Source organism: Chrysochloris asiatica, unplaced genomic scaffold (assembly GCF_000296735.1).
Source record: "Chrysochloris asiatica unplaced genomic scaffold, ChrAsi1.0 scaffold00172, whole genome shotgun sequence".
Classification (NCBI taxonomy): domain Eukaryota; kingdom Metazoa; phylum Chordata; class Mammalia; order Afrosoricida; family Chrysochloridae; genus Chrysochloris; species Chrysochloris asiatica.
In genome coordinates, this window is record NW_006408690.1 from 5,048,777 (window position 1) to 5,073,768 (window position 24,992).

A 24,992-nucleotide genomic window follows, 5' to 3' on the forward strand; every position below is an offset into this window, starting at 1 on the left:
GGGAAAATGGAGTTAAAAGATAACAGAACTTTTCCATGACTTTCTGAAGCCACCCTATACTTAGATTTCAATAGAAAAGTAATGAATAATATTTCAAGTACTCAAAGAACTTCAGATTTCTTTCTTAAAGATTAGATATATATGCTTTATATATGCAACTGCCTAAATAAGCTTTAGGCAGAAAATCATAGAATGCTTTAAATTATATCAACATAAGATGTACAAGCTGCCAAGTTTCTGTCAGGAAAAAGTATTCCTATATGCTACTTGAAACCTAAGATAGGCTTTCACTCATTTCCAGACCACTAAGTTGCATCTTTTATGTAGGAATCTGAAAGTTGGTCATATCAAACAACATCCTAGATCTGCTCTTCTGTCTGAATCCTTAATACAATTTCATTATGCAAGAATCTATCATTAGATGATGGTGGGAGGGAAAACACATTTCTATTACAAATTTCTTTGTTGGATAAGCAATTCTTACTAAAAATAAGAGGAGAAGGAGAAGGAAAAGAAGAAAGAGTCCCTCATATATAAAGCTTCTGAAATGTAGGCATGTTGTTTTGTTTTAGGAATTCATGTCTTAGTTTTTAGGAATGTGCATTTTAAGAGGCAAATTTGTTTGCCTGAGAAGTCTATTTTCTGCACAGGTATTAGATAAGTCAAGATTCTTAAGGGGAGGAAATAACCAGTCATCCAAGATACAATTACAGTTTTTCATCAAGATGCTAGTTTTAGAGCTAAGAGGCTGGTTACTGCCACAGTTCCTAATTCTATTTACCTTGGAGTCAAGAACCAGCATTCCATCTAAAAAACCAATGCTGACTTAACAAGATTAGGATTAGCTGTGAGTTTTTTTTTTCATTTCTTTGTTGGAATTAACTCAACTCCTATAATTCCAAAACCATCTTCAACTTAATAGTTTCCTAACTGCAAACTTCAGACGTGCTATTGTACTAGAAATCAACTAAAAATGAAAGGCATCGTAACACACAAGCAATCATTCTGTGGGGAAAAGTTCACAGGCTAATTTGACACATGTTATTTCAAGAAATCAAACGACGTATTGCATTAGGCAAATCTGCTGCACAAGACCTTTTTAAAGTGTTGAAGAGCAAAGATGTCAGCTTGAGGACTAAGGTGCTCCTGACCCAAGCCATTGTCAATGAGGTATTTTCAATTACCTCATATGCGTGAGAAAGCTGGACAGTAAATAAGGAACACCATAGAAGAATTGACGCATTTGAGTTATGGTGTTGGAGGAGAATACTAAAAGTGCTATGGGCTGCCAAGAGAACCAACAGATCCATGTTCGATGAAGTGCAGCCCAAGTGCTCGTTGGAGGCCAGGGTGGCCAAACTTCGTCTCTCATACTTCGGACATATTGTCAGGAGGGACCAGTCACTGGAGAAGGATATCATGTTTGGTATGATAGAGGGTCAGAGAAAAAGAGGAAGACCCCCAAAGAGATGGATTGGCTAAGTGGCAGCATCGATGGACTCAAGTGTGGCAACAATAGTGAGGCTGGCCCAGGATCAGGCAGTGTTTTGTTCTGCTGTGCATAAGGTCGCTATGAGTTGGTACCGGCTCGATGGCATCTAACAATTTCATGACTAAATTCAGTATCCCAAATCCAAGGCTTACAGATCTTCTGAGGCTTGAAATATGCATTTGTATAATTTAGAGCAGAAAAAAAAATTTTTTTTCAGCACAAAACTTTTCAATATTGTAAATACTTTTCTCATAACTTTATAAACACTAACAACGGCAGATTTATCTTCTTTTAGAAATTTTACAACAGAAATTGTTCTTAAAACCAATCTTAGGAATTATTAGTTGAAGTCGTAAAAATAACAAATTTTATATCTTTCTGTTTTTCTTCACAGCTTTGGTGGTGTTGATGTTATGTGCCATGGAGTCGGTTCTGACTCATAGCCACCCTGCACACGGTTTCCAAGGCTATAAATCTTTATGGGAGCAGAAAGCCTCATCTATCTCTCGTGGAACAGCTGGTAGTTTCAAACTGCTGACCCTGAGGTTAGCAGCCTGATACATAACCACTCTGCTACCAGAGCTCCTTTCCTACGACTTAACAAAGGGCATGATATCATGAACTTTCAGTTCTAGAAATCTAAACGTCAAATGTTCAAATGCAGGAAGCAGTGTGTCAATGCCTAAAAATATTTAGTTATATAAAGAATCACCATCAAATACATAGGAGTCCTGGTGTAGCACTGTTGGATAAGCACTCAAGGTCAGCAGTTCAAATTCACCAGCTGCTCCTCAGAAACCCTCTATACAAGATCGCTATTGAGTTGGAACTGACTCAATGGCACTTAACAACCATTAAATACAAAGGCCTCAAAGTGCTTTTAAATGTCAGTAACAAATTTTAAAACTGATGCAGTGATTCCTGCAAAATTTTTAAATTCAGGGGCTTACGAGACAACATCCCCCCAAAATTTTAAATAGAAATAAAGACACTGGTTTTCAATCAATTTCATAGAAATAGTCTCTGAACAAAGCCACATTGACAAAGTTAAATAGATAATGTGCTTTAGATAATCTTGGCAAGATTTTTAAAGTAGCAACATCTTTATAGGAGATAAACATCTCTCATTGTATCAAATATAATCCCATTTTAAAAAAGAAATAGGAAAAGAAAGTGGGTGAAAATGAGAGAAAGGGAGGCAAAAAAAAAAATTTTTTTTTTAATGCCATTCAAAAGGCAGAAAAACTGGTGAACAACCAAATTGAGGTAATTTCAGTACAGACAAATACTGGACTAGATCTCGCTCTGATTTGAACACTAAAGTATTAACGTAGAGGGGGAGTTATGCAAAATTAACAGGCTTTTTAATTTTAATTTAACTTTAAAAACCACCAACAAAATTAATACTTGTACACATGCGCACACGTACACACACATGCTCACTAACTCCTCTCAAACTCACACACGTAAACACCAGTTTTGGGAGAGCTATAGAAAAGACAATCTATAACACTTTGTCAAGATCTTTACAGAAACATACATACCTTTATCAAAAGTTTTAAATAACAAAAATTCATAATTATGTCAAATTTAAAATTTCTAAGTTCCCTATGTCTCAGACAAGTTTGTACATAGATTCAAATTTGTACATAATCACATTTTAAGTTACACATCCTTTATCCCACACGTAGCAGATATATTAGATGTATGATAAGCTTCCAAGCCTCAAACGTACAACATCCCAAAAGAGCAAGCCAGGTAGATGCCTCAAAGTTCCTTTCAGTTGAATGAGTTGCCAGTGAAGTTATTACATTTAAGAACAATGCAACATTCTACTTTAAATTTCTGATGTCATAATACATGTGGCATTAAGACAAGTGTTTTTTCCTTCTGCCTAGACTTAATGTAACAGGAACAAGCAGGCTTTTGAATCAGTGCTCCACTTGAAGTATTTGCTTGCTTGTGAGATTTATATTTGACTGCAGTTTGGCTCCCTTATAATGTGATTCCTGGGTTATAAGCGTCTACAGACTGACAGAAATAACAGAAGATGTGAAAAATGCAACGATACTAAAAACAGATGTTGGTGTAAAATTCCAGGACCATTTATTTGCTCATTTTGCCTTTTAATGTATAACTTCTATGCTGAAAATAATGGGCTTTTCTCTCCTTTAAAAGATCTATAATCATGAAATGTTTAGGGGAGATGTAGAATATTTATGAGATGGGGACTTGAGTGGGCTAAGGTGGGAAGTAAAGGATATCTGAGAGAAAGGTTGACTGAAAGCAAAAAAAGAATGCACTTAAATCCACATTATCTTTTTCAGCTGTCCTACATTATCCTTTTTTTTAATTCCAAACAGACGAGATAAAAGTAAGAGTTAGGATTTGGGGTAAGAAAAGAGTTATTCTTAGGCGTAATTTTTTTGGTGCCCCCGTGAAAGTTCTGAAATTTCTCCCCTAATTTATTAACAAGAAATACCTTACCCAAACCCTCTTGGCTTTGGAGAAATTAAGAGTTGCATTTTAGTTCCCGTTTATCAAATACCTAAATGCAAAAATCAAAGAGAATAGTAGTACCTAGTAGTTATTTTATTAAACAGTGTAATGATTCTGGTTTATTACAAACAATCCAACCACCCCTAATTCTTCAAAAGATTCACATTAATATTCCTACTCCAAATTTCTCATTTGTTCGATCCCTGTGAGATGAACATTTAAAAGCTATTGCAAGGTAATACGAGACCTTGTTCTGCCACAAGCACCTGCTTTAATAGTCAAAAGTAAAAGGATTTGGTTATTCTGCATTCTTACATTAACAAACTTACATGATTTCCTGTTGGAAACTTTCAAGGGCTGAACTAATATTTCTGGTCGTCTCACAGCCAATCTCCTGAGGGAAAATAAGGTCAATATGCCTATCAATTTTCAGTACAGGTCTGAGATTAGCATAACACCAAAATATGGAAAGTCTGAAGAAAAGCTTGAAAATTAGTGGGGAAATGAACGCAATGCAAAGTAGTTAAAGAAGTCAATCTTCTACTTTAAAATTTTTACAAATTATCTCCACCCACGTAAGAATAGTTCTTCTTCCCACCCCCAATTTTCACATCAGTACCATTTCAGATACTAACGTACTGTTTTCCATTTGCTTTCACAACAAAAACCAAGAATTGCACTGCCCTATTATTTCTGGGTCATTCCTACTTGGGTAGACAAAACAGAAATCCAAACCCAGGGGGATAAAGGATTCCAGGGCAAGGTTTGAGAGCTTGTTTTACCACAACTGTGCCGGGATGATATTTTGCAGAGAACAAAAGTTCAGCTTAAGAAAGGCCACGGTGATCTGCCAGGAGCTCACCTTTCCTGGAAATGCTTGGAGGGGATCAAGCCTGCTCTAGGATTGGCATCACCTTCATGCTTTGCCTGCCACCATGTTGCATCATCTTGGCTCATAATCTGAAGGACATCGCCTTTTCTGAAAGCAAGTCCAGCTTCTTTACACGGAATTGCTTTGTCCTCGTTAGGATCATAGTCAAAGAGAGCTTTGATAAACACCTGGAAGAAAGTTTCATTTCAGATAAATAAAGATCAAAACTAAAAATGTGAGCTGACCTTCATTTTTCTAACTCTAATTTAAAAAACAATCATTTTGAAAAACTACAACATCAAAATTAACTGATTGGGACAAAGCAGATATGAATTATTTGGAAGAACATTATTTCCCCTGGCCTACATAGATTTATATAAGCAGCAATTACCTTGCCTTCTTTAGATGGGGTCTCCCCTTTGATGCTGGGTATAATCTTAAATGTAATTGCTCCCTGGGACTGAGCCTGGTATCAAAGGAAAAAAACAGTCATACAAAAATGTCTAAAGCTAACGGGAAATAAAAGAAAAATAGATAGAAAACTAAACGCATCTGAAAATTTACAAGCTTGGGGTTTTAACTCCAAGGTAGATCAACATGAGGAAACCAGATTTATAGAAATTCCTGTAACCTGAGAAAGCATGAAAGTTTGTCAAATATGTTTAAAAACAAAACAAAACAAAACAAAACAAAACCAAAACATAGCCACTGTATCCACTTTTAACTTCTGTTGCACTTTAAAAACTTCAATGACTATATTACTATCCATTTTGAGTTACTTCAGAATGAAAAGAAAATATGCCCAGTGCCTTAAATAAAGACAACGTTCAGGGACTAGAATAGAAAAAACATAAATTGTACAACCATATTTTGTAATACCAGTTATTACCAAGTCAATGTGCAAGGTTCAGACCACTATAGTTCGGGTTAAGTGCACTACTGCTAAATGAAAATGTTGATGGTTCAAACCCACCAGTTGCTCCATGGAAAACAGATGTGGCAGTCAGCTTCCGTAAAGATTGTTGTTGTTGTTGTTAAGTGCCGTCGAGTCGGTTCCGACCCACAGCGACCCTGCACAGGGTTTCCGAGGCTATAAATCTTTCCAGGAGCAGAAAGCCTCATCTTTCTCCTGAAGAGCAGCTGGTAGTTTTGAACTGCTGACCTTGAGATACGCAGCCCGATTCATAACCACTACGCTACCAGAGCTCCTCTGTAAAGATTACAGCCTTGAAAATCTTTGGGGCAGTTCTACGCTGTCATATAGAGTTGTTATGAATTGGAATCAACTCAAAGGCAACGCACTACCTATGTTTTCAGAGACAAAGGAGGAAGACAGCTAATGAAGACAGGAGGAGCACTAGTGGAGCTATGGGTTAGGTGTTGGGGTACTGATCAGAAAGACTCATCAGCTGCTCTAGGGAAGAAAGATGAGGTTATCTGCTTCTGGAAAGATCTATAGTCTCTGAAGACCTACGCAGGCTTGCTATGGGTATGAATCAACTCAATGGCAGCAAGCTTTATCTTTTTGGTGTTTATGCGGTCGAAAATAATAAGGACAGTCTCCCTTCATTTTCTCCGTGCAAATGAACTTTATAATATTGTAAAGGCCCCAAATAATCTTATTCTGTTTAGATTTCCTAAAAGGTCTAAATTACTTTCACTACTTTGTATAGCTAGAGGAAGGAAGAGCATAAATGTATCACCAACAACAGGGCCGCCACTATCTACCAAGTTTCTAATTTGGGATGACCCCACACTAAACGAAAATCTTACATAAACTCACTGCCATCAAGCGGGTTAAGATACTACACCTTTACAGGATCAGACAGCCTCATTGTTCTTCAAGGAGTATATGGTGGGTTTAAACTACTGACACTGCAGTTACCATGCCAATGTTTATCTCACATTGCCACCAGGGCTCCTTAAATTCTATTATACTTTGTTGTTGTTGTTGCTAAGTGCCGTCAAGTCGGTTCCGACCCATAGCGACCCTGAACAGGGTTTCCGAGGCTGTAAATCTTTACGGAAGCAGAAAGCCTCATCTTTCTCCCATGGAGCAGCTGGTAGTTTCGAACATCTGACCTTTCGGTTCACAGCCTGATTCATAACCACTACACTACCAGAGCTCCTTATACTTTACACTTCATTTAATACTCGAAACACTCCAGTGAGGTATTTACCTCTTTTTAGTCTCACTTCGCAAATGAAAACACCAAGGCACAAATAGATTAAGATATTTTCCAATGACACTCGGGGATGGAGTCAGGATCCAAAGGCTGGATCAAATTCAATTCCTGTGCCTTATTGAGTCCTAAAACATACTGATTCAGTTTTATTGTTATTGCAATTTTAAAAATAAATTTGTACCTTACCAATATGTGTATTATTTCCTCAGGCCTTTTATTCTCCACTGGGATCCCATTCACTTCTCTAAGTTCATCACCAACATGAATAAGACCTGAGAAACAGCAAATGTGTTCAGTTGGCAGCATGCAAAGCTAAGGTAACTAATTTGCAATTTCCATAATTAAAATATTGGTTGTTGTTCCTCTAAGTGTTGTCGTCAGTTCCAACCCATGATGACCCTGTATTTTTTGTTGTTGTTATTTATCGCCCATAGTGACCCTGTATAGAGTTTCCAAGGAGAGGCTGGTAAGTCTGAACTGCCAACATTGCCGTTCAAACAAACCTTGCAGTCTAGTGCATTAACCCACAGCGCCACACCAGGACTCCATAAGGTTCCTTTAAGGCACTGAAGGACTGGAGAGAAGGCCTTCAAACGTCTCAGGTTTCAAATTCTGTCTTTAGAATACAAAAATGTATCAATGAACTTGCCCAGTGAAAATTGGCCTCTTGTGGAGCCTTTGCAGTGTATAGGACCTTAGGTGGAATCCTGAGCCCCATCCAGAACCTTCTGAGGTGGGACAGTCCCATTAGAAAGGGTAAGCAGACCAGCCTAGAACAGCTAGAGCAACAGAAGATACATCTTCAAAGAAAGATCATCAGGAAAAACCCAAAACAAAAATGGCAGTATGATCGTATATAAGTAAGTTGTTCACCAGGAAGCCATCAAGGCAAGCAATCAAGTACCTTGACGACAAACCCTCCTCCAAGACTGAAACTCAAAAGGAACACATGAGCAGGCATGTAAGCTTGCTGGTGACCACATTGGTCTACTGGTGAGTGGAAGAGTGGGAAAGGCAGCAATGAAGAAACGGGCTGAGTTCAACTATGTTCCATAGACTCCCGTTGACCTGGAGATGAGAAAGAGAAGAGGAAGAGCTGGTTGGTCCAAAGTGTGGTGAGACCTGGGGCACCTGAGCCCATGGACAAGAGCATAACCACAGAGGGCTAGAGATGAGAGTGAAACATCCAGCTAATATGAAGTGAGAGGAGACGCACAAGAACACCCATATTTGCAGATAGTAACCATTTGACCTAGTCTCGATGGCTTGATAATCAGAACTCGACAAGAGAAAGACAAAAACACAATTTTTGATAAAGGAAGAGAGTGTAAATTGCTATAATTTGAGGAACTTGACCCATACTTATCGATGTAGTAGCTCAAAATACCAACAGAGAGGAAAGGAGTCTTCACATCAAGTGTCAATTTTATCCCCTTTGTATACAGGGTAGATAGGAACGGGCAACTTAGAGATTGGCTACCTAAAATGAGGGGGTGATAAAGGCATGAAATGACTGGCTAACAAGTTTTCAAGGGAGAAGTTAGTTGAAGAGCGTGTGGGTGGAAGGTACAGTCCCCCACTGAATAGTTTTCATCTTGTCTAGATGGGTCTGGTAAAAAGAGATGGTGATAAGATTCTTATGATTCAATAGTAACTGCTATCATGACGGCACTTAACAACAACAACAAATCATGACTAATAGTGACTGTCACAACTGTAAAGGTAGAAGTTTTGTAACAAAAAGTGGGGAGTAGTTAATCTTAAAGTTCAGAAAAAGAATACCCTAGGACCATCAAGGGAGAAGAGCACAAGAGGAATGCACGACCGTATCCAGAGAAGCAGTGACACCAGAGATGGTAATAGAGATGAGGACATGGAGAGGGGGAGAAGCTGAGGACTCTAAACTCATGGGAAAGAGAGGGACTGAGTGCTGGTGGCCAGGAGGCAGGCTTGCAGAATGTGCCCTTTGATTGTTTAAATTATTATATATTCCTGAGTGTTTTTGTGTACACCCCCCACACACACACTTTTCTCCCCTCAAGAAATAAAGAAAGAAAAACAGAGAGAATGGAAACAAATACTGTTGAATGATGATGTATGGAGGAGATTGTAATTTTTGCAATGTAACAATGGTGTACTGACGATGTTCTCCCATGTAAACTATCACTCAGTTCACACACACACACACAAAATGTATTAACAACTACAGCATAGTTGTTATTAAGTGCTGACAAGTGGGTTCCAACTCACTGAGACCCTGTATAAGGTTTCCAAAGTTTTGAATCTTTCAGAGAGCAGAAAGCCTCTTTTTCGCACGGAGCAGCCGGCAGACTTGAACCATGGACTATGTTGTTAGCAGTCCAGTACTTATCGTATGCTGCCACTGTGCTGGCAAAAAAATTACAACAGTACCTTGGTCTTTGCCTGTAGGAGTAATGGGACGTGTATGACACCCACATGGCGGTGGTACTCTAACTAAGGAACGGCTTGATGAGAACTACAAGGAAAACCTTGCTTGCCATCGGTGTTGGGCTTGGAACACAATGACCTAACAGTTTGGGGCAGAGTCCGTAATTAGGGGAAATAGTTACTATGTACTTGATCCTTATCTAGTTATTGCTCACTCTTAGCTTTGTACTTAAAGGTTACTTTGGTAATCATAAACCTTAGACTGATGAACTGTCCGAACATGCTTTCTGCCTAATATTGTACTTAAAGCTGTATTGTAGAATAATAATGTTACTCTCGACTGGACATCTTGAGTCCCCTGGCACTTTCATTCTCCGCCTGCCCCCAAGTCCTGTTCGTGCAGAGCTGGTTCCTGCATAATGGCGGCCAAGGAGGGGCAGGGAAGATTCTTGACAAAAGAGAAACTAAACGGTAAGTAAGGGACATAGGGGGACCCTGAAAGGTAAGTAAAAAGAATTCAGGGTTACCGAACTACAGGGCATAAAGCCTAGGATTACGATATTTACTGTCAAGGGGACAGTAAATATAAGTCCTATGTTTCCTTATTGCACTCTCTTTTAACTAATGTAGGGGTGTCAATATCGGAAGAGAAATTAATTCAACTATTAGATACTGTAGAGCAATACTGTCCCTAGTTCCCAGAAGAGAGCACCTTAGATTTACAAACATGGAATAGAATAAATGAAAATTTAAAAAAAGCATCATAGGCAAAGGGAAAATAATCCGGCTGAGATTTGGACTTCCTGTACCTTAGTTAAATTGATTTTGGAACCACTGCAAACTTCGGGGCAAAATAAGCATTGTAAAGATAATGGATCTCCAGGGGCACGGCACTGTTCTCCGGATCCTTCTGATTTTCCACCTCCACCTTTCCCAGTGGCCCCTAGCTTCATTCTCTGTCTGCCCCCAGAGACTTGTTGGCATACAGGGCTGGGTCCTACATTTGCCTAGAAACGCACATCACTAATTTCTTATAAAAACGTTGTTTTTATAAGAGGTTGCATGATTTTAGTAATACTTTCTAAATCAGAAACACTAAAAACAATTGAAATTGATATCACTAAGCTGTATACTAGGGGCCTGGCGAAGGCAAAATTTCAAATAGATGTTATGTGCAACTTTACAACAAATGCGATAACCAATAGGCAAGACAGTAGGTGTTGATAAGGTGCGATCCTGTACATGGTTTCTAAGGAGCAGCTGGTGGGTTTGAGTGCCAAGCTTTCAGTTAGCTGTCCAGTGCCTATCCTAAAGAACCACGCCAGGAGTATAAATGAATGCCTCATGGGAACAGCAATTTGGGTTCAAAGGTTTTGTCATCAGATTTCTTGGTTCAAAGGTATAGTTAGGGCTATTGTAAGAAGCTCTGGTAATGTTAATGGTTACGAGTCAGGCTGTTAACTTCAAGGTCAGCAGTTCCAAACTACCAGCTGTTCCCCGGGAGAAAACATGAGGATTTCTGCTCCCATAAAGATTTATAGCCTCTAAAATGCTTTGAATCAGAACCAACTCCACAGCACATCACCACCACCACCACCACCACCACCATGGTATTGTGGCCTTTCCAATCAATTGGTTTTAATACAGTTTTTTTGTTTTGTTTTGTTTTTCTAGAGTTTCTGCTCTACCTCCAGTTCAGTGAGTAATGCCTGGGGTCTTAAAAGATACAACAATTAGTCTCTATCTGCCAACAGAGGAAAGAGATCCAAGAACTGGGGAAGGAAATGGACTGCAAGTCTAATTGCCTTCATGAACTTAGCTACCATCCTTGGCAGGAGACCAGAAGGAATGATGGGGCCTGCATACAATAACTGAACATTTTGATCAAAAGCCCATAGGTGAATTTCATTCAGAAAGACAGCAAAATGTGGAAAAGAACTTCAAATTCTTATCAGAAACCTGACAACTGGATGTACACAGAGACTGGGAGAATCTCTGACTCTTTTGCTTGGAGACAGTGTTTTAACCTTGCACCAAAACTATCCCATGATGTAAATCTTTAAACAACTTAGTTTATTTAACAAAGAATGTTTGCCTTGAGCATTGTGCACTTGTAAAGAAATATCTGTCTAAGACTGACTGGACAATAGTAACACTAAAACACAGAAATGAATTTTCAGAGGCAGAAAGTCTATGTTAATGGTGATAAAGCAATAAGGTCAGAGCTAGGGAGAAGGGTGATACAATATAAAGTGTATATAACCATTAGAGCTCTACATGCAAACATGATCAAATGGTGCATGTTCTGTTGTGTTTTCACCAAAATGAAAACCTTAATATAACTTAGGAAGCCTGTGTAACCTAAGACTATAAAGTAAAGTTAAGACTTCCGTATCATATGTTTAAATAGGTCCCCACATGACAACATAAAGGAGAACACTCTATTACTTGTTTTGCTATACTTTATCACAAGATTGTTAGCCTCTTGATTATATACACCCAACTCGTCACTTATCATCTCTCTCAATCCGATGTTTCACATTGACAGCAATAGTCACAAATCAAGTATCTATTTTGTACATTAATGATTTGCCTCTGGCAATAACTAATGCAAGGTAAGAGTAACACTAGTTGTGATGGTTAAGGTTATGTGTCAGCTTGGTGAGGCTATGATTCTCAGTGGTTACAGTTATGTAATCTCATTTACAAATTATTAACGCTATCATTTGGCAGTTAAGTAATAATGTAGTCATTCTCCATTCTGTGATAGGATATAATCAACCTTCACTTTTGCATAATGCCAATTTCCATATCATTGCCTGTTGTTTGGAGTCCTGTTGTGGTGGTGCAGGATAATGCATGGATCGCAAGGTCAGTTTGAATCGCAAGGTTCAACAATAACAACAACCACCTGGTTTTTTGGAGCTCTGGTAGCGTAGTGGTTACGAATTGGGCTGCGAACCTTAAGGTCAGCGGTTCGAAACTACCAGCCGCTCCAAGGGAGAAAGATGAGGCTTTCTACTCCCGTAAAGATTTACACCCTCGGAAACCCTGTACAGGGTCGCTATGGGTCGGAACCGACTCGACGGCACTTAACAACAACCATGTTGATACAGCCAGGAGTGGGTGTATAATGGAGCTTCAACAAGTCTGTGAGAAAATGGGATCAAAAGATAATGAACTTTTTCATGAATGTTTTTATTCCTCCTTATATTATAAATGGTGCACACCAACTGCAGTATGACTTCTCTGCAATCATTTAACTTTTTAAATCTTACCACTTCTATCTGCAGCTCCTCCTCTCATAATTCTAGCCACAATGATGGCCCCAGTGTGCTCATCCTTCTTAATGGTAGCTCCCTAGTAAGAAAAAAATAAAACCATTTGTGAGTAAATGAATGTGTTGCATGGTAGGAGGGGAGAAACAGAAAAGAGGATGTGCATCTAAAGAAAGTGAAGAAGTAAAAAAAAAAAAAAAAACTTTAAAAACTTTAAAGAATGAGTCAGGGGGAATCAGCATTATATACTATTTGTCTTATAAATACTGATTACTAGGCTCAGGATTTTCTATTCTATCTATTAACTAAGGGATCCAGCATAATTTAAAGATTTTAAAAAAATCTTTAACCTCATTATCACTGTTTAGAGTAAAACTATCTCTTTCCATTATAATACAAATGTGTAAATACTGTGTATTTGAACATGATTTATTTTCACTCTTTTTTAGTCCCATGTTGTTGTTAAATGCCATCAAGTCACTTCTGATCCATAGCGACTCTGTATAGGGTTTCTGAGGAACAGCTGGTGAGCTTGAACTGATGACCTTGCAGTGCAAAGGGCTTTGCAGTCTGGCATACTAACCCACAGCGCCACACCAGGACTCATTTATTGCCATAATACTCCATAAAGACAAAGATTCTATGACAAATTAAAAAGCTAAAACCATAAAGATATTGGTGGTTATGTGCAGTGGAGTCAGTTCCGACTCATAGACACCCTGTGCAGGGTTTCCAAGGCTGTAAATCTTTACAGGAGCAGAAAGCCTCATCTTTCTCCTATGGAGATGCTAGTGGTTTCGAACTGCTGACCTTGCAGTTTGCAGCTCAATTTGTTACCACTGACTCCACGGCACATAACAACAACAACAATGCTAAAATGGCAGACAGAGATCCTATGATAAATTAGAAAGCTAAAACCCAGGCCATTTGACATCTAATTCAGTAATCCTTCTAATAGCCGAACATAATAGAACTCTGGTGACAAAAAAGAGAGAAAAGCAACAGAAATCAATTACACATGTATTTTATGCCTAATGCTAAGGCAAATAAATGGAAGATCTGTTACTCAGGGTTTTTATGAACTGACAGATCTCTGTTAAGTGCTGTCAAGTGGGTTCCAACTCATAGCAACCCTGTATTAGGTTTCCAAGGAGTGGCTGGTGGATATGAACTACTGACTTTATGGGTAATAGTCTAGTGCTTATTCTATAGCACTGTATCAGGCCTCATAACTAGGATTAAGCTAATTATCAAGGATAAAGAGAACTAACCTTTTGCCATAACATAGGAAACAATTTATATCAACTGAATTCACTGTAAGAATAAAAGACACAAATGGTTACTTTGCCTTTCAAGACTTCAAATCCTGCTATATTGCATCATACTGCTAAAAATGATGCACACAGAGAGATGGAGGTGGGGAGGTAGAATTCTTGCCTTCATGTGGGAGATCTGAGTTCAATTCCTTCCCTGGCCAATGCACTTCATGTATGGACACAGAAGGGCTGCCATTTAATCGGCTTTATTTCCCTTTAGTAAATGCTCCACTTATTTTAAAGTCTTGAGAGTGTAAGGAGTGCATTATATAAACATGCCCATCAAATTTGGCTTCATCATGACATGTACTTACATCTAAGCACAAAAGGCAGACCAAATGGACAACTCACCAGTGGTTCTCTATTTTTAACCAGACGGATTATCTTTACTGAGTCCTCTTCATCATCGATGTCATCAGGCATAGGAGGCAACACAGGGTCATAATTCTTCTGAGCCACAGTATCATGTACAGAAAGCAAAGCCTGAAAAATTCAAAGGTTGGCAATAATAACAACAGCACAAATATAAAAACTCAGAATACATCAAATTTTAAGGAAAATAAAAATGGTGTTATCACTTTGCCATAAAAAAAGGAGTCCTTTATAAACATGGGGTAGGACGTAGAACCTGAAGAAGAGCAAAAGGCAGCTGTACTTAGCTGTATTCCCTGCTCTCAGACCACTAATGTATGACAAGAACTAGCATACAATTCCTCTAACAGGTTTGTTAAGAACTGTCAAGTTGATTTTGACTTAACAACCCTGAAGAGAGTTTCCAAGGAGCAGCTAGTAGATTTGAACCTTGGAGCGTGCAGTTAGCAGTCCAGTGTTTATCCTAGAGTGCCACATCAGGACTTGAGTCTCTGCTTTAGGCTTATACAGTAGCTTGCAACTCTGGTAGCGTAGTGGTTACGAATCGGGCTGCGAACCGTAAGGTCAGCAGTTCGAAACTACCAGCGGTTCCGCGGGAGAAAGATGAGGCGCTCTGCTCCCGTACAGATTAACAGCCTCGGAAACCCTGTGCAGGGTCACTATGAGTCGGAACCGACTCCACGGCACATAACAACAACAGCAGCAGCTGAGAGAGAAGGTGAAAGGTGAGGGCTGTTACTTTTGAAGGGAGGGAGAAAATGACGATATAGATATAGTGTCAAGGAACTAGTAGGAATCTGAGAATTATATATATAAGTCCCAGTGTGGTGTTGTGGGTTAATTCACTGGACCTCAAAGTCGCTTTGAACTACAAGGTCAATGGTTTAAGCTCACAGCCGCTCTCAAAAACCCTATTACAGAGTCGCTATGAATCAAAACTGACTCAACAACACTAAATGACAGATAGATAGATAGATAGATAGATAGATAGATAGATAGATAGATAGATAGATAGATACATAGATAGATAGATACATAGATACATAGATAGATAGATAGAGATTCATATAGATATATTTGTTAAATTCCTACTCCTAGGAAAACAAACAAAAGCACAGAAAATGGCCAAAGTGCTTGAGTAGTTGACCCAGACACTGTAGGGCTCTTTACAGAAATGTCTGCTCTAGATCAGGGTGCCATTATCTTTTGCCTGGGGCAATGCATTGTTAAGAGCCTCAAATGGTTCCACTGCACTCACCCTTGGCCCATTATCAAATTAATTAATCATAGTGATGTGTCCAATGATTTTAAAAGTTAAATCGTATTAATTGGCTTGCTAGCTATCCACTGATTATGGGCAGATCAAATTCCTTAGCACAATCCAAAAGCCTTCGTCTCTCTCCAGCTTTATGTCCAACTTATTTTCCTCCTCACTTAGTTTAAGTAACTTTCCTTACAGAGGACTGACTGTACAAAGCATTCAATATAAAAAGTGATCTCTCTGGTTACTGGTTCTATCAGTACCTTGGTCTTTGCCTTTATGATGATGTTGCTGTTAAGGTGCCGTCCAATTGGTTCCAACTCATAGCAACCTGATGTACAACAGAACGTACACTGCCTTGTCCTATGTATTATTCTCACAACTGTTATGTTTGAATCTATTGCTGCTGGCATTATGCCAATCCATCTCGTTGGGGGTTGTCCTCTTTTTCACTGACCCACTACTTTACCAAGCATGGTGTCCTTCTCCACAAACTGGTCGCTCCTGATAATATGTCTGAAGTATGTGAAATGAAGTCTCATTATCCTGGCTTCTAAGAACATTCTGGCACTACTTCTTCCAACACTGATTTCTTTGTTCTTCTGGCAGTTCATGATATTTTGATATTCTTCAACACCACTTTGAAGTGCTCAAGAGCAAAGATGTCAGTTTGTGGACTAAGGTGTGCCTGGCCCAAGCCATAGTATTTTCTATAGCTTCATATGCATGTGAAAGTTGGTCAAGGAATACGGAAGAACATAAAAGAAGTGATACATTTGAGTTATGGTGTTGTATTAATGAGTCCTCCTCTAATCCTGATGCCACATTCATTTTCACATAATCCAGCTTCTCAGATTATTTGCTCAGTATATACATCAAATAAATGTGTGTGGTGAAAGAATAAAAGCCTGGTGTACACCTCTCCTAATTTGAAACCATTCATTGTCCCCTTATTCTGTTCAAATGACTGCCTCTTGGTTTATGTACAGATTCCAAATGAGCACAATTAAGTGTTATGGAATACTCATTCTCCACAATGTTGTCCATTGCTTGCCATGCTCCACACAATCAAAAGCCTTTGCATGGTCAATAAAACCACAGGTAAACACTCTCTGCTATTCTCTTCTAGCCAACAACCCATCTGACATTAACAATGATATCTCTTATTCCACGTCCTCATTTGTTTGAGCAGAACAATGGTTTAAAATCCCAAAAAGTGTGCACCAGGGTTGGATTCTTTCACATCTATTCAATCTGTATGCTGAACAAATTAACCTGAGAAACTGAATTATATGAAGAACGACATGGCATCAGGATTGGAAGAAGACTCATTAACAACCTGCGATATGCATATGACACAACCTTGCTTGTTAAAAGTGAAGAGGACTTAAAATATTGATGAAGATCAAAGACCACAGTCTCCAGTATGAATAGCAATGTAAAGGAAATAAAATCTCCACCACTGGACCAGTAATAACATCATGATAAATGGAGACTAGATTGATGTTTTCATTGACTTTATTTTGCTTAGATCCACTATCAACACTCATGGAGCAGCAGTCAAGAAATCGAATGGTGCACTGCATGAGGGAAATGTGCTACACAAGACCTCTTTAAAGTGCTCAAGAGCAAAGATGTCAGTTTGAGGACATGGTGGGCCTGATCAAAGCCACGGTATTTTCAATAGCCTCATATGCATGTGAAAGTTGGACAATAAATAAGGAATACTGTAGAAGAATTAATGCATTTGAGTAATGGTATTGGAGAAGAATATTAAAAGTATCACAGACTGTCAGAAGAACAAACAAATCTGTGTTGGAAGAAGTACACTCATAATACTCCTTAGAAGCTAGAATGGTCAGACTTCGTCTCTCATAGTTTGGACATATTATAGGAGGGACCAGTCCCTGGAGAAGGATATCATGCTTGGTTAAGTGGTGAGTCAGAAAACAAGAGGAACACTCCAAATGAGATAGATTGGTACAACAGCAGTAACAATGGGTTTAAACACAACAATTGTGAGGATGGTGCAGAACCTGGCAATGTTTCATTCTATTGTGCATAGGGTTGAGATGAGTTGGAATTGACTCGACGGCACCTGACAAGAAGAAGTGACAACCTTGCATATAAAATTAACAAATATTATTTTTACATAAAGCAATTAGTCTACTTGATGAGCAATAATACCACCAGTATATATACTTTTCTTCCTTGTTGTTGCTGTTAAGTGCCATCAAGTCGACTCTGACCCATAGAGACCCTGTATAGGGTTTACGAGGAGCAACTGGTGAACTTGAACCACCAACCTTGCTTTGGAATAATTCTTATGTTAGAATTCTAAAAATGTACCTTAAGATTTACACATAGTTTTGTTCTATAAATATTTCTAGCAACATTTTTATTTTGGACCACTACAAGAAATTTTGTATTCCATTTTCCTATTTTAAGTGGTGATTTTATTCTTGAATATACAGATTTTTCTTTGAAAAGGTAATGCTTACATGAAAATTGTGTTTCCATATGCCATAAACACCAATCACAACTGATGGCTTTACCTGTTGCTCAGAAGAATTTCCAGGAAATTGAACACTAGGCCTTGTAGCTCATCAGACTCATAAGCTCTCACTGACTTGCACCCCCCTGGAGTCAACTCTATATTCTCAGTATCTGTCAGGTTTACAGAATTAAGTGTCCAGCTCAGAAGGATGAGGAGCACTGATTTATTGCTCCAGGAGGAGGCTTAGCTTTTCCCTTTAGCACACTTTAATGAAGTCTCATCCCTCCTGCATACTTAGGCAATGAGTAATTGCTAGTAAGTGAATGTTGTGCAAAGTTCAAAAACTACAAAAAATCTATTTTACTGTCCTTTTCAAATCTACCAAAATTTCCCCCTACTTCTTAAATTCTAACATCATGTTCTAGAGATGATATGACTTCACTCTTTTATCAAAAGTGAGCCACAGAATGATGAGTCTCATAGGTGAATTTGCCTTCAAAGTGGCAATGTGATACATAGAATTTTAATCTCCTTTTTAAAATGTTAGTTTTCTTGATTGACTTTGCTTTCCCTAGAAACAAAGTCTTAGTAAAGATCAACAGCCCTCCATCACTGCATTTAAAAACCACCACCATCATTGCTCTACCACACAGAAGTATTCACTTTGTTTTATCTATATAGGCCTTTGCTACTTACTTCTTTTTTTCCTTTCTCGCCATGTTTTTGTTTTTATTTTACTTTGTTGTTGCTGAGAATATACACATCAATACATACATCAATCCTATTCATTCTACATGTACAATTCTGTGACAAAGACTATATTCTTAATAGTGTGCAACCATTCTCACCCTTCTTTTCTGTGTTGTTCTTCCCCATTAGCATAAATTCACTGCCCCCTAAAGTTCATACCTAATCTGTCAAGTTGCTATTGTCACTGTGATTGTATATACCAAAGTTACACAACACAAACTGGACCCACTGCCATGGAGGCAGTTCCTGTTCATAGTGACTCTGTTGTTGTAAAGTGCCGTCGAGTCGGTTCCGACCCCCAGCGACCCTGTATAGGGTTTCCAAGGAGCAGCTGTTGAGCTTGAACTGCCGACCTTACAGTTCAAATGGCTTTGCAGTCTGGTGCATTAACCCACAGCGCCACACCAGGACTCCTGTAGGGTAGAATAAAATTGTTCTACAGGGTTTCTGAGTTGGAAATCTTATGGAAACAGGTTGCCTCACCTTTCTCCCATGGAGTTGCTAGTGGATTTGAACCACCTAACTTTTAGTTAAACCCACTGTGCCACCAGGGTTCCTTGATTTCATACATTGTTGTTCATGTTGTTGTTAAGTGCCATTGAGTCGGTTCCAACACAAATCGACCATGTATGGGCTTCTAAGGAATGGTTGGTGGGTTTGAACTGCCAACCACTGAGTTAGCAATCCAGTGCTTCCTACAGAACCACACCAGGACTCCTTGATCTTATATGCATAGTTCTTAAAGGAGCATAATGCTCAAGGAAGACATTTTTCACTTGTTAAGCTAAATTATCTTTGGTTTTAAGAAGACTTTAGGGGATGTTTTGATTTAAGGCTTCTCTCACAGCGTAATAATTGTTGGGGTTCACCAGCCTCAATGGCTCCTGAAAGCCTGGAGTTCATGAGAATTTGAACTTCTGTTCTGCGATTTCTCCCTTTTGGTCAGGATTCTTGTATAGAGTCTTTGGTCAAATGTTAAGTAATGGCAGCCAGGTAACATTTAGTTCTGATCACATGGCAAAGGTAGCAGTTGTTCATGGAGGAAATTAAGTACATATTCCAATGGTAGCCAGGTAACATTCAGTTCTGGTCACATGGCAAAGGTAGGAGTTGTTCATGGAGGAAATTATGTACATATTTCATATCCTCTTCCTATTCCTGACTCATCCTTTCTCTGTTACTTCAGACAAACAGAGACCAAGAGTGGAAACCTGTATGGCTTCTCAAAAGTTTTTACGATCCTAGGCATTGTGCAATGAACTAGGAGGTAGTACACATGCATGGATCACGCTATTAGGCCAAATGACTGGGCTAGCCATGAAACCAGGGCCCTAAACCTCTAAACTAAGAAACAAAGTCCCAAGAGGTTTAGATTATACATAAGCAGGCTCAACAGTTACTGTATTTTTTTTTGCTCTTATAAGTATATTTATCACACAATTTTTGCCAGTTCCATTGTTTACCAGTGCACACATTATCAACAGCAATTTCAATAATCAGCTGTGTGACCCGATCCTCAATCAGTGAGATTTTTTTCATTATCATTAACCCTCTCTTCCCCTACCTCCTTTCTTTTCTGCTGGTAACCACTAATAAACTTTGGTTTCTATATATTTGTACTTTCTTGTCTTTTTTTTATAGGTGAAGTCATATAATATTTGTCCTTCTGTGATTGACTTACTTTGATCAACATAACACGTTCAAACACCATCCATATTGTAGCATGTATCAAGACTTCATTTCTCCTATTCGCTGAGTAGTGTTTCATTGTACGTATGTAGCATATTTTGTTTATCAGTTAATGGGCATGTAGGCTGCTTCCACCTTTAGGCTATTGTGAATAGTGCTGTAATAAACATTGGTGTACACGTCTCTGCATGAATGTTGCTTTCTTTTATACTTCCTAGTTTCTCCTGGACATAAATAGGAACTGACCAATGAATTTACATTGGATGTAGAATTTAACAGATCTCAGGTGAGTCTTGTTATAAAATGATGAATCATTACCTAATTATTAAACACTTGAGGGCAATAATTATAAAAGAAAAATGCTGGCACTATTCTGAAGCAAGAGACTCCTAAACAGTGAGATGGAGGTGACTACAATCTTACATCCTACTTATTTTAAAAACACAAAGAAAAACTTTAAAAGCCACATAATTACACAGAATTACCTTATATGAAGAGGTGCTCTGATAGCAGTGGTTACGAATTGGCCTGCTAACCTCAAGGTCAGCAGTTTGAATCTACTAGCTTTTCGGAGGGACAAAGATGAGGTTTTCTGCTCCCGTAAAGATCTGTAGCCTCGGAAACCCTACGCAGGGTCGCTATGAGTCAGAACCGACTCCATGGCACATAACCACCACCACCCGCCACCTTATATGAAAAGATATAAGACCACAAAAAGAACCATACATTTAATAATCTACATTGAATGCAAATATTTACTGAGCACCCACCTATGTTCCAGGTATGGCAGAATGTACTAGATAAACAGCACAGATAAATCAGATCATCCCATGTCTCAACAAAAGATATACTTGTGTTCTTTGTTGAGTAGAAGACACAGAAACCTCCTACAACATACAGAAACTTCTTAAATGTCCAGTTTAATTTTGGATGCTTTAAAATAGGTAATAAGAGTAGCTCCTGAATAGGGTTTCATGAAGTGTTGAGCAGGACCAGATAGTTGTATAGGAGTAGTCTACTAATCTCTCCTATGTTAGTTATAGCATTCTAGCACATAGAAAAACATGAAAGGACTTTCTATTTGTTTTTCAAAGCTATTAGAATCCAGCTGCAAAATCTAACCAGAAAGTATTAAAATGACAGCCCAACTTTAGCCTCAGCATCAATTAGCAAATCATATCTACCCGAATATTAAAAATGACTAATATACCATGGTCATGCTGGTTTAATTCCAAGAATAAAAATGTTTTACCAAAAAAGCATAAAGCTATACCCAGTATTATTTATGCTAATAAATGAAAAATGAAGTCTTGCATCATCACTTTAATATATGTGCAAAAGAATCCCACCAGATTTAACATGTCCTTGATTTACATATAAGAAAGGTGACAATACCACTTTCCATATTAAAGAGTGCTATATTAGAAACTAACAGCAAACATGCCTAATAAAGCAACACAATATCATCTCTATGGAAGCACAGGGGAAACTAAGGCATGTCCTTCATTACTACAAATTTTGAACACTTTTTTTGTTGTTCATGTCTTAACTAGGCAATAATGGGAGGGGGAGTCATAAAAACTGGAAACAGAAAGATAAAATATTATCAATGACATGACTTTATGCATTACAATAAGGAGAATCAATTTAAAAGGAAAAGAAATAAGATGATTCAGTAAGGTCGTACAACATTAATAGTTTAAAAATCAACCCCTTTACTAATTAATAACTAATTGTTGCTACTATTTAATAACTAATTGTGCTGTGGAGTCAGTTCCAACTGGTAGAAACCCTACACAGTTTAGAAACTTAGAAACTAGTAAAAACCCTATCGTACCCCTCACCACCCCAATCACTACTGCATGTGAAACAAATCAATTTACATGCACACAATCATGCCCAAGAATAGACTTAGCAGAGAATATTAAAGATGTAAAATAGACCTAAATAAATGGGTAAATCACCATATTCTGGATGCTCAACAGCATCCTTTGGGATTTCTCATAGCATTAAAAACTGAATTCCAAATTTATCTTTCCTAGAAGAATACATTTGTATGAATAATGATAGGAATTTGGCTTTGGCAAGTATCAATCACAACCTACTATAAATCTATAACAATTAAAACAATTACATATGTAGGTTATACTACTTATCAAAACAAGAGTTCAAAACAGATTCAAATATATAACAGAATTATTTCAAAGCTGTGAGAAAAATCACTATTTTAAAATGTAGAATAAGAACTGGATCTTGCATCAGACTCCAAATATTTGTGTGAATTAATTACTTCAAAATGAAAAAGAAAATGAAACCTTAGAAAAAAGTCAGAGCAATTTTCGTAAAGTTATAGAGGAAGTGAAGGTCCTTTCTAAACTGACTTAATGCCCAGAAGTCATACTGGAAAGAATGTCAAATTTTACTACATAAAAGTACATATTTCTGTATAAGCTTAGAAAATGCAAATAAAGTTAAAAGAAAAATCACTAAGAAGAAGTATAAGAAAATGGTTTTATATCCTTTTAAACAATTTGCTGTTGAGTCGATTCCAATCCCTGGGTGGTACAAATGTTTAACATGCTCAGTGGCTAACTAACCAAAAGGTTGGAAGTTTGAGTCTACCCACTAGAAGGTGTCTTGGAAGAAAGACCATTGAAAACTTAGCCATTGTGGAACATTGGTTTGCCACACAAGTATAATATAATTCATTAAGAAAACTACCACAAAATTTTAACTGATCATAATTCATTCAATCATACAATATTTACTGAAAGCTTATTATAGACCTGTAATTTTTTTACCCCCTTGCTCTATATAGCTTATGAAGGGGAGTTTTAAAAAGTTGGCGTAAAAAAAAAAAAAAAAATCCATTTTTTCATGCCATCTGTTAAGATTTTGTGTCAACTTGACTGGAGCAGGATTCCCAGTTGCTTGAAAGTTGATGTGCTTATTCCCATGATGATTAAATTTAATACAGGCATAGTTAACTCTGTGAAGATTGACTACGAGTAGCCATCAATTAAAAGATTATTTCCTTGGGGGAAAGTTTGCGCTCTTCCACAGGGGACTTGGGACCCTACAATTGCAAGCCATTTCCTTGAGCTGCTGGCAGATTTAAACCACCAATCTTGTGGTTAGCAGCAATATGTAATAGTGTTGATTAGATAGCAGAAAAGCAAACCCAGAAAGGTCAACCTATATTGAATAAGTTAAGTAGATAATTACATTGACTCAAAGAGAAGTCTAAACAACACCAAAATGTCTTTAAAACAACAACAAACAATTACTGCAATTCTGTTGTTGTTAAGTGTCAGTTCTGACTCACAGTGACCCCATGTATAAGAGAATGAAACACTGCTAGTCTTTTGTCATCCTCATAATCACTGCTATGTTAAAGCCCAATGTTACAGCCACTTTGTCAATCCATCTTGTTCAGAGCCATCCATTTTTTCCATGACTCTCTACTTTACCAAGCATGATGTCTGAACTACTCCCTCCTGACAACATGTCCAATGTACATGAAGAGAAGTGTCGCCATCTTTGTTTCTAAGGAGCATTCCGGCTGTACGTTTTCCAATAGAGAGTCTTCATTCTTCTGGCATGGTATATTCAATATTAGTTACCAGTACTATAATTCAAAGGCATCAATTCTTCTCCAGTCTTCCTTATTCACTGCCTAGCTTTCACATGCATATGATATGAGGCAACTGAAAAAAATCAAGGCTTGGGTCAGGTACACCTTAGTACTTAAACATATCTTTGCTCTTGAACACTTTAGATAGATCTTTTGCAGATTTCTCCATTCAATACATCTTTTGATTTCTTGACTGCTGTTTCCATTGAATGTTGATGGTGGATCAAAGTCAAATGAAGCCTTTGACAGCTTCAATCTTTTCTCTGCTTCTCATGATGCTATTTATTGGTCCAGTAGAAAGGATTTTAGTTTGCTTTACATTAAGGTGCAATCCATACTAGTCTTTGATCTTCATCAGTAAGTATTTTAAGTCCTCTTAGCTTTTGGCAAGCAAGGTTGTGTTATCTGCATATATCACAGGTTGTTCATAACTCTTCCCTCAATCCTGATGCTATGTTTTTCTTCATACTATCCAGCTTCTTAGATTATTTGTTAAGCACACAAACTGAATAAGCATGGTGAAAGGATACATCCCTGTTGCACACCTTTCATGATTTTAAACCATTCAGTACTTCCTTGTTCTATTTGAACAACTGCCTCTTGGTTTGTGTACAGGTTCTGCAAGTGTATCTTGTTGTTAATTGCCATTGAGTCATTTCCAACTCACAGTGACCCGGTATACACAGTTTCCGAGGAGTGGCGGGCAAGCTTGAATCACCGATCTTGCAGTTCAAATCG

The 24,992-nt window shown here is 38.1% G+C and overlaps 1 protein-coding gene across 1 annotated transcript in view; it reads right to left on the reverse strand.

Annotated features, from left to right (window-relative positions):
- Window positions 1-24,992, reverse strand: part of MPP7 (membrane protein, palmitoylated 7 (MAGUK p55 subfamily member 7)) — a 181,508-nt gene that overhangs the window by 70,654 nt on the left and 85,862 nt on the right. The window contains exons 4-9 of the mRNA XM_006871679.1: window positions 14,403-14,534; window positions 12,736-12,817; window positions 7,235-7,320; window positions 5,254-5,328; window positions 4,854-5,050; window positions 4,321-4,385 (exon numbers count right to left, since the gene is read on the reverse strand). Coding sequence (XP_006871741.1) covers window positions 4,321-4,385; window positions 4,854-5,050; window positions 5,254-5,328; window positions 7,235-7,320; window positions 12,736-12,817; window positions 14,403-14,534 — 637 coding nt within the window. The remainder of the gene's footprint in view (window positions 1-4,320; window positions 4,386-4,853; window positions 5,051-5,253; window positions 5,329-7,234; window positions 7,321-12,735; window positions 12,818-14,402; window positions 14,535-24,992) is intronic.